The sequence below is a fragment of the Lissotriton vulgaris genome, chromosome 4_1 (assembly GCF_964263255.1).
Source record: "Lissotriton vulgaris chromosome 4_1, aLisVul1.2, whole genome shotgun sequence".
Lineage (NCBI taxonomy): Eukaryota > Metazoa > Chordata > Amphibia > Caudata > Salamandridae > Lissotriton > Lissotriton vulgaris.
This window is the reverse complement of record NC_141691.1, coordinates 163,166,148-163,180,226: the sequence shown is the minus strand read 5'-3', so window position 1 is coordinate 163,180,226 and position 14,079 is coordinate 163,166,148. Positions and strand designations below refer to the sequence as shown.

Below are 14,079 nucleotides of genomic sequence, written 5' to 3'. Positions count from 1 at the left end.
TCTAGGGTTGCGAATCCAATTGCAACCTGTATGCAGCGGCTCTATAAAACCTACAATAACCCAACATGCCACGCATACACCTCCCTTCAAGACTGTGAGTTATGGGGTCTTCAGTTTTCTCAAAAGGTACTGCAGTCCTATAATAGTCTAGGCTTTCGCAAGTTAGGAGATTTCTATAACAGTGCCAATTTGATATTGTGGGAATCATTTGTACGTCAATACGAACCTCAGAGTCGGGATCACTGGTTTAGTTTTAGGCAGATAACATGCTTTCTTGTAAATAAGTACAAAATAATTAATGAGAGGGAAAGAATAATCCTAAAAGCAGCCTTCGAGTTGAATTTAAGTGGTGTTGGAAATTGGTATCAGTTATTGCAACAGGGTTCAAATAAGAGTCTCGCTGCGGCAATGCTCTCTAAAATTGCTCAGGAAACTAATTGCTGATTTAACATTAAGGAATGGCAATAAGTGTCTGAGTTAGGGAGAAGGGCTCTGAGGGCAGCTAACTTCAAGAGAATGTCCTTTCTTTCTAGGTGCTTGGTGTATCATACTCCCCTCAAACTACATAAATGGTTCTTATCACTCCCAAACAAATGCATTTGATGTAATTTGTCGGGGCAGGCGATTGGACGCACATATTTTTTCCATGTCCTAGGCTACAACACTTTTGGGAGGAGGCTTTTAGGTTTATTAGTGATTGAATTTTAAGGTTATCTTACCCTCAATATCGCTGGCCCTATTCGGCTTTTCTCACACAGTCAGTCAACTATCAAACTACAGGCAATATTTTGTTTTCATAGCTATACCGGTAGCCAGATCCTTGGTGTTGCAAAACTGGAGATCTCAGAAGGTGCCTACAATGGGACAGTGGCTCCCCAAGTTATACCGGACATACCAATTTGAAGAGGCGAATGAAAAAAGGGTAGGGGCGCTTTGCAGAATCAGGGCAACTTGAGGGGGCTATGTCCTGGCCTCACGTGCAGACAAAAATGTGTAAAGCAGGTTACTCCTTGTGTAATGGAATATGTAGGGTTTTAATTCATAATGTGTCTGCTTTTTAACTGTTAAATCTGTACTTTCTTATATCTGTATTCTAGGTATTTTATGTTGTGCTATATAAAATGCTGGTTATTACTAAGTAAAATAGAATACTAAACTTATGTCATTTATTGTCTATTGAAATGCGAGATTCGATTTTATGAAAGATTGTCTTTATGTACCATGATTATTATGTCTGTTATTCACGCTCAATAAAAAATATAATTACAAAAATATATTTAGGAAAGATAGGATGCCATTGCTCTGAAGGTCCATGAGTATTTACACCCTTACTGCTTTTGTGTCTTGCAGGTATCTACACTCCTGAGCCCCTCTCTAATTTTTGGTGGGCGCTTTTAGCCACAGGCCTGATGTTCTTCTACCACTTCAGCTTATTGCAGATCCTGGGGCTGGTAAGATGGAAGACTTGTTAAATCTCCTTGTGCTGTTATTGGTGCGATTCTTTTGATTTTTGCTGCTTTTTCTGTGGTAGGGCTTACTCTAGGTGTGTTTGCAGTTTGAAGGTTTCAGTTGACATGCTATGGAATTCTAGATATCTAGCACTCAAAAACAGACACGCCTGGTAGCAGTGAGATATTGCGTTTGCTGGTTGTCTAAAAATGGGCGACACCCAGCACGAACAAGTGTGCTGCAGCTTATGGACAATATTTCATCGTGTACCGACCATGCATCAATTCATATGGAAAAATGTAATAAAGGAAAAACAGGCAACCCGGAAATCTAAGTATCTTTTAAATATGCCCTACATACTGAGTTTAGATGTAGTGGTTATATATGGTTACCAATACCATCGTGTGATTCAGAATACATTTTGCAAAATGTGATCTTTCTTGCACAGCGTCTTACATTCGGGAGCCAGAAGAAATTCATTTTACAATAACACATGTTCTCACGCTTCTCAAATGAAAACAATATATGATTTGTGTGGCTGGGCCTATCACCCGCAACAGGAAAGGCCGCCAAATGTAATATGGATCACTTATCTAATGATTTGGAGGGCACCCAGCCTGCCTGTACTAAGTGATACACAGGGTTTGTTAGAAAAACTTTTTTATTATTTTTTGTCAAAATTTGGTTGTCTTATCAGCATGTTTTCAAGGGCACATTTATCAAAATAATCAAGTAAACATTCAGACAAAAATGTGTGCGCAATATATACAAGTGTTGAAACTGTACACAATAAGTACTCAAAATTCAGAAACACCAAAAGCTGGACTATACACAAATCAATTAAGGAATCACTCAGTACAGGCAGGCTGGGTGCCGTCCAAATCATTAGATAAGTAATCCTGACTTGTTATTTTGTTCTGTTTTTGAAAGATAGTTGAGGTCCAAACCGGTCAGAGACAGGACCCAAACTTTTCCGTTCCCCGAAATGTAATATGGAGACATCAAGTTTTCACTTTGAAAATTGACCCATTTTGGGGATGTGGGTAGCTGGAGTCTTTGGTGCCGGGCTCTACTGACACCCTGACAATCTTACTAAATCCAGACATTTCGGAGTCCAGGGTAGGTTTCATGCAAGATCCACTAATTCTTTCTACGCAGACTGCCCTGCAAGTCTCAAACTTTGGCTAAAATGATACATTTTCCTTACATTACTGTGCGGGAAAGTTCCTAAACCTGCTGGCCCCACAACATTTCTACAACCCAGCATTCCATACTTCTGATAGACACAGTAACCTGCTTGTGTTCCTGGACCTATTCTGAGACAAGACTGGTGTAAACCAGAGACAATTCAAAGCCCACAATGATAGTGCATTGACTTCATATGGTCAGTTTTCATCTGCATTGACTTCATATGGTCAGTTTTCATCTGCTCCTTTCGCAAGTGGCTGACCCAGCCACACTAGAGGAGAGGAGGAATTGCATGAGTCAACCAAGCGCATCTGCAGCACTTCGGAACAATTCGATACCTGCAGTAAGTTGTGTTTGGATCGTATGCGACATAGAGGATACACTGAAGACATCCTTAACAGAGCCATAGCTAAAACCAATGAAAGACCAAGATCTGCCTTGTTACCTAACACCATTGAGCAAGACACTCACATAACAGAGGAAAACAGTTCACCTAGACTAATTACCACGTATAGCAGACAGGAACGCAAGATACGGGGTATCTTGAATAAAAATTGTCCCATAGTTCTGACTGACCCAATTCTAAAAGCCACGTTACCAGAACGTCCCAGTGTAACATTCAGAAAATCTAAGAACATGGCGAATCTTTTATCTAAAGAGACCCCCACTGAGACCAAAAATATCCAAACGTGGCTACCCACAAGTAATGGTTTTCGCAAATGCGCGACATGTCGGGCATGTAACTTTGGAGCCAACACTACCACATACAGGACCCCCTTTAAAATTAAAGAACAATCCATCAGGGGTAAATACGACTGCCGTACAGAGTATGCCGTATATGTTCTCACCTGTACATGTGGTTTGAGATGTGTAGGTAGTACAAAGAATCCTGTATACATGCGAATCCTACAGCACATTCGTGCCATCATTAATTGTGACCCGGCCTACCCGGTAGCCAGACATTTTAAAATAAGCCATAACAAAGATGTTAATTGTCTTTCTTATTTTGTAATTGATCAGGCACCGGTATCTAAAAGAGGCGGAGACAGAGACAAGGCATTAAGACAACTAGAGACAAGATATATTCTCAATCTCAACAGTAAACACCCTAACGGTCTTAACGATAGAGAGGACATGCAAACCTTTCTATAACGAACTTACCTTGTCTTGTCCTCACATCCGTCTCTCTGATTAATGTCACAGAAATAGCCTGTAATTCCTGTTAGCAATTTCTATAGCTGTCTTGTAAAATTGCGATATCATGAAATTTACTATTATCGTCATCTTTTCGACATTGAATTTTATCTCTTTCTAAATCACTTTTTTAACTCCTTTTTGCACTATTATCACTCAGCACTTTAAACTTGGATTGGGAATCTGCAACATATGGTTACTTTATTAAATAACGGATCTCTCCCAGGAGCGGGACTGACCAATACTCCATGTTAACCATTCTAGCAATAGCACTTTAGTTGTTCATAATTGCAACTGCACACATAACATGAAGTGTAAGGATCAAGCATAAGATCTTAGCGAGGCAGCTTTATTATGCACTAGCAGCCCGTCCCGACCTTGTCCGGGAGCAACAGGCTTCCCCGACCTCCGCCCGCCCCGACATTGTCCAGCAGCCCCGGCCCGTCCCCCGCCTGCCCCGACCCCCGCCTGCCCCGAGCCCCGCCTGCCCCGACATGGGTCCCCTTACCTCAGCCGCGGCTCCTCCCGCCTGTCCACTGCTCGCACCGCCGCTGGCCTGTCCGCTGCTCCTCACGTCACTACTCCTCCCCCGCGCCATGTCCGCCGCAGCTCCTCCAGCCTGTCCGCTGCTCGCACTGCCGCTGGCCTGTCCGCTTCTCCTCACGTCACCGCTCCTCCCCTGCGCCATGTCCGCCGCTCCTCGTCGCACTCCTGGACGCCGCTCCTCCCCGCGCTCCTGACGTAAGCACGCACGTTGCGGCCGGCGCTACTTCGGAGGTACTACTTTTTTTTTCTGTACATTTTTTAAATAACGTTTTTTTTTTACATTTATATAGCCTATAACCATCTACACACCCTGACGATTCCAACGGTGTATCGGGTGTGTGGATTGGCGCTGTGGTTCCCGAGTTTACCCGCCTCAAAGGCTGAAAGTTCTTCCTTTATTATAGTAGTATAGATTTACACAAAAAGCATTTATGTAATGAGAACTTCCATTGCATCAACGTATAATGTTATTTGCACATCTATTTTAGCTTAATTATAAAAGTTTTGTATGCAACATAAAATTATTAAATGGCTTTTATAAATGGTCTTTTATACAATAGTTTTTAACATATTTATATGTTATTTATTTTGTGTATTTGACATACAATTTCATGCTGCTAGCTTATTTTGCACAGCCTAACGCATTTATGCGGTAATAAGGTATAATTATCACTTTGAAAAATCTAAGAATTATGTGGCTTAAAAAGTGCTTTTGCTTATGTAAAACGCTGAATTGTAATGCTACCAATCTTTTGATTATGTAAACACTCTACATTTGGAGTATATCTTCACTGTTTACCACTAGAGCACGTGGTGTCATCACGAGAAAGAAAAAAATGAGTGTGTGCCCTATTTAAAGTGAACACTACTGCATGTCCGCCATGTGATCAAGGGCAGTCCCTGCCCGAAACGCGTCATGCCTACCTTAACTGTCAATGGATAATAAACCTATGCTGTGAACACTCGAGGAGTTGTGTGGTGGTCCGTATTTTTCTGTGGTTGCAACCTTTGAAGCAGAGATTGACATATATATATATATTTAGTGGTCATTCAATGTCATTCAATATCAGTGCCCCAATGATGATCGCATAACCAGTCAGGCCCACTCGGGCAGCACGACACAAAACTCGGACGCGCTAACATCAATATCAACACTTGGGAAGCAAGTACACAAGCATGTACAGAAACATCCCAAACGCGCGCGCCGCTGACAGCGATTTATCTTAATCTGCAAAGCGACTTAAATCAACTATGGTTGTTAAGCATACACAGACACCTTCGAAACATTTGGGGGAACAACCACCAAGATCGCACAAACAGTCAGGCCCACTCGGGCAACACCATAGGACACTTGGACGCGCGAAGCAGTGCTTTAGTTTTGGGATGCAATCACTGTAAGTCACAGCAGCATCCTAAACGCGCGCACAACCCACAGCGGTAATTCTTATCTGTAACGCTTTTGCTGCTTACCTGGTTGACGAGCAGGACATAAAACACCATGGTGACATGTTGGGTTGAACCACACAAGTGAAACACAGGCAAACCATGGGGCCTACCAAATCAGGTCCTTTTATTAGGAACATCTATGGCAAGCACACGGGAAAGCAGTAGCAAAATATGCTAATGAATGCATGAGACTTTCTTTTTGTCTTTCTCACTAGAGAATCACCTGCAATGTTATGTACCTTAAATGTTAGCTGTGAAATTTAACATGCTACATTACTTATAGGTTGATATTATTTTATAAACACATTAGGGTGATTTAAGACTTTAGATCATGTTTTACTTAATACTTTGTTTTAAGTGTAAATGTGTCACATGTCTAACACTGAAAAAAGACCTTCCTAACATGCAGGTGAGCCTCATTGTAACCATGGCAACATCCGGTTTGAGCCTGTATGTTAATTGATAGACATGCCCATAACTCGTTTCATGTATATAAGTAGAATTGAAAAGTAAATGCAGATGTAGTGAACAAGGCGGCAACGCCGAAACGCGTCTAAGCAGATACTGATCGAATAAATCGAGTTTGGATTCAGATTCATGGTGTCAGCGCTTTCTTCAAAATTTACAAGTTTGGTATGACTGGATATATATATATATATATATATATATATATATATATATATATATATATATATATATATATATATATATATATATATATATATATATATATATATATATATATATATATACACAAATGCACAGCGTGTAACATGCTATTTATTTCCAGTTTAAAATGTGTGGAGGGACCATGAGTCAGAAGAGGTGATGTTCTCCCTCACCAGTAGTAATATATAGCATATTACTCTCTGCACATTTGCATATATACTAATTATGTAGACATGTATGCATGTGTGTATATCATACTCCAGTGTGCCAGTGCTCAGTAGTCAGTGCCTGTGTACGTCTTTGGAGACCACTTGTATTGCCATGGTCATTGGTCCATTGTCTGACTCAATCAATTCTTATTCATTGTTGTCTTTTTCCAGATCACAGAAGTAAATTTAAACAATATGTTGTGCCCGGCAGTGTCTGATCCTTTCTACGGACCGCGATACCGCATATGGGCATCCGGACATCAGACTCTCATGACCATGGTGCACGGGAAGCTCATCACCCTGCTGTTCTATTCATTTGCTCCTGCTTATAAGTACTTTGTGGATCTTCTTCAACTTCCAGCTAAGAAAATTGACTGATGGATCTGCCCAAGGAATGGACTTAACTAGGAGAAGAAAATGCACTTGTTTTCCAACAAAAGAAACTAGCTGTGTGTGGTTTGTGTTTGCGTTTGTGCTCGTGCGTGTGTGTTTGTATGTATGTGTGTGTCTCTGCGTGTGTGTGTGTGTGTGGCACGAGTGCAGCAGAAGAGGGACAATATCGTAGACAGGTTCTTGCCTCCGATCGTTTCATTGACCATTGACTGTTTTGCCAGCTGCTTTCTTTTCTTGTCCATAGAAAGTGGCAAAACCTGTGGCCTTATTCAGGGATTATGGTGTATGTTTCAAGTTGTGCACATTTTGTACATGTATCTCATGCTGTAAAATTTCTAGGATAAAATTGAGAAAAGTTCACAATTTCAAAATATTTTTTACATTGAATTATTTTCTAGCTTGTAAAAAGTCAATTCAGCTGTGAGGCACTTAAGTAATTTATTACTACCCCGTTCATCTGTAGAGCTGCAGGAAATCATGTTTGGTTCTAGTCGGCGAACAAGCCTTCACCAAGAATTATGCACTGGAATATTAGAACTATGATAATAGGCCAGTTTCAAAATATGAGATAAAAACAGGTCTTCTACATGCAGGGTAGGTTCTAACAGCCTTTCACCTTCACCGTTCTGGGGCTTTTTTTTCTCAAGAAGCAGCCACTGCTTCCCATATTTAGTTGAACAGTAAATATGACAAAAAGGTTATGGTACTTGTATCACTCTTGCAATGATGATTCCACATGAAAGTCCTGCATAGGCCTGTTTGTTTCTTTTGTGTACACCATCCTTGATTGTCCTCTCCACACAGCCACCCCTCATTGAGAATTTGGGGACTGCAGGATCCACTGGATTGGCATCACCCTGAGCATAGTGGCCAAATCTGAGAATGGAATATTCCAGCATGTCACATATGAGAGTTGTCAGAAGGGCTAACTAACCTGTACATGGTTTTCACACATTTTACCCAATAGTTAATATGTGTAAGGTTTTTTGAGGAGTGCACAATGTACAGGCTCATTGGTGGGAAAGTGAGCTTAAAAGCTGCCAAGTCTGCTAGCAATGTTGGGATACACAAGCACGTAAATAAATAATTTGCAATTGAATGTACTTCAGCATCCTGTACATTGACCATTCAGAGACATCCAAGAGTATCTAATTAAATACTTGTGAGTTCATTTAATAGTTTATCTGACTCATCAGCACTTACTATAGCTGCTCCCCCAACTTAAGAGCATTGAAATGTTAGGATTATTTACTATTGCAGTGGAAAACTGTATATTTGACCCCTCTCCTAACCCAGGCACACGGTACTGACTTACACAGTAACCTCTTCTTCACGTGAATGGACTGAAATAGCCATATTGCTTGATATAGTGTAAGTAAAACACAGAGAACTGAAATACTAGTTTCATTGCTCAAATGAAGCTGGCGATTTACAGGAAATAAATATCATTGGACAGTTTCTAGCCGGGGACGTGAGGGACAAACAAGGTGACCTAAGTGTCCGACCTTGGATGTACGGCAAACATCCAGATAAAATAGAAGGCGCTTACTGGCCTTTTAGATGAAGGTAAAAGTTTTAAAGTTTTATCAAGCAGTTATTGGCCACCAGAGAGCACCACTATTGACTTGTTCAACTATTCTGCAGTTAATCCACAGTATGGGTCCCAGTCCAACTACACTGGCAATTAGCACGGTCATTCAGGGATCAGATGAAGTGAACTGGCTGGAGAATATTGTTGCGACCATTTTGGTTGCCTTGCTCCAAAACCTAAAGGCACATGAATGAGAAATACCTTCCTTTAAGGCACCACGCCTGTAAGAAGGCCACTGCTTCCTTTTCAAGGAAGATGGCTTCCGTCTCTTAGATGTTCACTGAAAACTGTTAATTATTTGACATTTTCTTATCAACTCTAAAATAATTAAACCTTGGCCATATTCTCTTGGCAATTATCTCATCAGCAGTTTGGGTAGGACCTATTCATGCTCTCAGCATTCCTTCCACCATTGGAGCAAATAATGTGGCTAATTTCATGGGGTAGCCAATTAAGGGCATCGGTTACAATGCTGGCTGAAACACCTTCAGATGAACATGGCACTACTCAACACCCGCGGTCCTCCAAGCATACTCTGAGGGATGTTTGGAAAACTGCAGGAAGGGAGTGGAGCAAGATACATCCCTGTATTTGATGTTCATGAAGAAATTGTGGTTATTTATGGTGTATACATAATCAACTGTGGATGTCCATTGCTTAAGAGTGAACTGACCATGGCACTGTGTTGGTCTGGTGTCCTGATCTGCCCTATTGGTTTTTCTCTCAGACAGTAAGGTAAAGGCTTGCATTGCTTCTGCTTTGGAATTGGCAAAGAGAAATGTACATTGTAATACGCCATGAGGGGTAGTTGAACTACAGAAAAGCGATAGTGGCCTGGAGGGGTCTCTCATTGGGATTGTGCCATCTACCCTACATTTCCGTTATCTGGGAGTCTCCTTCGAAACAAACGTGCTATAGTTGTCATTGCTGTTCTTTGTTCAATACCATTTCCAGCACGCTGAGACGACTTGCCGGAACACAGCGGCAGGACATTGCGTCCATCAAGGTGATTGCTGTTTTAGAATCGTGTTTGTTGTTTTTTAAAGGCACACGTCTGCACATACAGTTGTAAAATGGGATGGCCAATCTGCAAGACCTTACGCAGTAGTTGTAAGCAAACCTCTACGTGGACTGTCAAAAGGTGTAACATTCTTGCCCTGAGTTTTGTTTACTACATTATTTTGGACTCCTTTCAAGAGACCCAATCATTCAAATGCTCTAATTATTTTTAAACTAGAAATACTCTGATTGTCTGAAACACATTTACAGGAATTTTAAGAAAACTACTGTCTCAAGCTCAATGGAATCATCCCAATACATCTTTGAGATTTGTAGGTGGAAGGCTGCACCCCAAATGAATTTTGCAAATGCTATAATTGCACAAGAGCTGTCAGTGCCACAGTGAGCTGATGGGGAGGATAGAAAGTCCAGGTGAGGCTGTCCTGCTGAAGCAAAACAAAGATGCATTGAGTAATTGCTGAGCATTTGTCCAAGTTTCGCTTAAACAGGACATTGACACAATTTTGAGGCCACTTCAGATATCAAATTCTTGGCCTCCTTGGTGCTGTCGGCTAATGGATGGAATCTCAATTCTAGCCGCACTCTCTTGGCCCATTCCACACCTATTCCATTTATTAAGAACTAGTGTGGAACCGCAACCTGTCTTTTTTGCTGTACTAAATGCTGTCTGTTTATTTATTTTTTTCTTTTACCACCTCAATGTTTAAAGGAACTCGGACTTACTTCCTCAGCCCCAACAGGGCCATTGTTAATAATGCTGTTATCCCTTCGCCTGTCTTCAGTGCACCCAGAATGTGACTGCCTTTCTAGTGTAGATAGCTTATTAATGGGGCCACATCGCCTCCACTCTGTACCCGCTTCATTGGTTGCCATTAAATATTGAATTATATGTAATGCCTTATATAATGTCTAACCAAAATGTTCTAGCTAAAGCCTACCCTCCCTGGCTGTAAGATTTACTGCTGTGGCCCTCCCTGCTGCTTAAATGCTGCTGAGAACACATACGTTATACCTCCTAAAATCTAGAGGCCAACTATGGGCCACAGGACCTGTCGTGGTAGCCCTTGGTGTGATAGTCTCTCCTTGTTGAGGTTGTGCCCTAAACCGCTATTTTCGATTCTGCAGACTGGTCAACCCATGGGCGGTCTCATTGAGGATCAAATCATTCCCCAGTCCAGCATGTGAAGGTTCAGATTGGGACTGCATCAGCATTTGAAGTTTAGAATGTGGTGTGCAGTTTGAGTTGCGACATACCATTTGGTCATTTACCTTTGTGATTTTATTTACAATAAAACAGACATCAGCTTACTTTATGGGATGTTGACTAGCTTGTACCATATCCAAATCTACAAATTTGACCGCCCACTAAACAGTTGGTGCAAGTGTAAACAGAGCACAATTGTGTTTTTAGTACTCAGGTTCCATGTGCTTGTGTGATGTGTGTGATCTCCCATGCACACATGGTTCCTTAATTCATTTTAGTTAAAATGCTTCGCTAAGGCCTACCCGACTGCAAGCGTTTACAGAATAGACGCATGCTCCAAACTAAGTAGATCCTACTTGTGCTTTTACGTAAATAGGTTTGTTTGAAATATTAAAGTTGAAATGTTCAATATTCTCTCCACCTATGCTCCCATCATTTAAGTCAGTAATAATTGATAGAGCAGATCATGAGGAATGATGTCAAACATTGAATGGTTTTAAAGATCCACGCATCTTTATATCAGATGCAGGGTTCTGCAGCCGTCTTTTTCATGTTTAGCTGTCATTTTATATCGTTTAGAATCAATTTCAACTTTTATATTAGATGTTATTAGTCAAGATCATTCTCGAAGTTCCTACTTCTCACCCTTTGAAGTGTTCATAGATGGCAGTGACCTATTTCCGGCTCCCACCTGTCTGTACCATTACAGCCAACCTAATAAATCTGGCAGAAACACGGTGTGAGAAAAGAAAGGACCCCCAATTAGGTAAAAATAGGGTAGTTTGTCCAGAGCTCGACTACAAGTATAATTAAATCTTCATTTGTCAGTCGTTCAGTGGCAACACTTACTAGTTCCCGTATGGTAGGGAGCTGTCGGTGGATGTTGGAGCGAAAGATTGCACATGGCTGCTGTGCCAAACCTGGTTACTGTGTCCACAGTGTTGCATCCACAATTTTGCAAGTGCCCACCTGACAACTTTGGCCCAGGTTAACAGTCACGTGTCTGCGGAAGTTCAATGTACATAGGCAAATGGACTTAATTGCAAGTATAAGGAATGAATAACAGGTCCATTTGTATTCGTAAATTGATCTATTCATGTGCAGATTCACTTCTCGATGACTTAATATTGCAGAAGCAAATCTTAATCAATTGGCATAACCTTGACTTTTTAGGTCGCCACTGCATGTTTGTGGGCTTCAACTATCTCAAGATTTTGTGGGTATCAGCAAAAATGTTTGTTACCTATTTTTACTGTGTTAACAGTTGGACATACCTTTATCCTTTACAGGGGCAGTAGTAAATCCCTTTCTGGATGGGATCACCCCAAAATTGGTTAGGGTCCTCTGCAAAAAAAAAATGCAGGGAGTCATGCTCTCCAAATATGAGGCTCCAGGAAAATATTGAATTTAAAAACTAAACGTTAATTGAAGCTAATTACCTGCTTGTGGTAGACACTTGTGTAACAGAGAACATATAGTACATGCTTGCTGAATGAACACAAACAGAACAAATAAACTGCTTGGCACTAAATGCTATGAAGGTACCAAAGACGTTATCCAAGGATTGTGTAGGAGTTGGTCCACTGGCTTACACAAATCGTTTTTCAAGGTAATAAGTACAATATTTTGACATTTTGGAGAGAGAGGCCAATAAGATGGCTCCAAATGCCTCAAACACATACATAGTACAAGTAAATAGATCATTTTGCATTTCATTAACAGAGACACAGCTAGATCCCTATGTAGATGTATTCCTTTTTTTAGAAACATTATAAAACAGTCACACTTCTTCTGCACATTGAATTCCAAACATGGACATGCAGGTGTACCTTCAAGTGGAGCATTTTACTGAACGTCTGTGTTTTCTGCCTTGTTTACAAGCTCAAATCTGTGGTTTTAGATGAAAGAAATCAGCACCATAATTTGCATTGTAGAACCATGAAATCAGATGATCAGACCGTCCTTAAATGATTCATCCACTTTAGGACTAGTTTGTAGAGTAGAGGTCACACGGTTCCAGGCTCCTAAGAGGAAGAATAGATTTCATTGTATTCACTCTTTTTCCAGTTTCTTAATTCTTGGCCTCACACTGACAGCTGCTGCTGGCAATAATGTCAGAAGATTGCAACTGAGAGTCATTCTAAGGTCTCTGTGCTTCTGTGTGTCCTCATTCACACACAAGTTTTTAGGTTTGACTAACTTAATTTTCTCACAGGCGGGCGCTTTAAAATCCAAGTATTCGCCCAGGACGGCCAACAGTTTTCAGAGGCATCTTTCAGCTTTACTATAATACTTGTTAAGGAACAAGGACTGCTTTAAGAGAAAAAGGTTTCCGTTTAGGAATGGAAACCCAGGCATGGTGGTCTACTGTCCCTTAAAGGCCACCGTCACCGTCTTTGGAGCTAATTACAGGGAATTGAATGTAGTGACCTGACTAATAATTATTCATTAGGCAGGTCGTTCTGTGACCCATTTAGCTGGAATTTTGCAACATGACCTATTGCTATTTTGGTTGCTTTACAGTGTCTTTGTACATCTGGCCTATACTAATTGTTTCACATAACTAAGCGCAAAATATGTTTGAGTCAGAAAAGAGGCACATATGGAAGTACTAGTATTTTAGTATCATAAGGTTCCGTCAAACCTCTGCTTTTGCGGTACTTGAAGGTATGGTGGTGGACAACCTCTCCTGGATGGGCGGTCACATGCCACGGTTTTCCATAGAACAGTCTATGTGACATAGCTGGGGTAATAATTTAATTAGAGTTTTAAAAATAAACAACATTGTGGAAAAGTAGCTGCAACCTCCTGTGGTCACCAGTTAGTTGCAAAAAAGGATAGTTGAATTGCTGATTTTACTGGCTCTGAAAATGAGTGAAGCAGAGAACTCTCAAGCCAATGCAATCTTATAGTCCTAATTGAGAGGTACAAACCAGTATTAAAATGATTTTGCTGTGGGCTGAGGGGGTTCACTGGCACAAGCATACAGAGAAAGCTCTCCTCTTGGCTCTTCAAATGAGGGGCCTCTGGCCTTCTTCTGAATATCGCCAATGCAGAGCTAGTCCGAATGACCGCCATGCTCTGTTTAGCGCCATGTGAATCATTTGTTGATATTGCTGAGTTGCAACTGAGTGTTCTTAATGTAGTGTAGTTGTTCTCATTATCCCTCA

General features: G+C 41.0%; 1 protein-coding gene across 1 annotated transcript in view; it reads left to right on the top strand.

The window, feature by feature from the left end:
- The window catches only part of TMEM164 (transmembrane protein 164), a 294,646-nt gene extending 284,756 nt beyond the window's left edge, over window positions 1-9,890 (top strand). The window contains exons 5-6 of the mRNA XM_086918442.1: window positions 1,351-1,451; window positions 6,873-9,890. Coding sequence (XP_086774568.1) covers window positions 1,351-1,451; window positions 6,873-7,079 — 308 coding nt within the window. The 3' untranslated portion in view covers window positions 7,080-9,890. The remainder of the gene's footprint in view (window positions 1-1,350; window positions 1,452-6,872) is intronic.
- The last annotated feature ends 4,189 nt before the right edge of the window (window positions 9,891-14,079 follow it).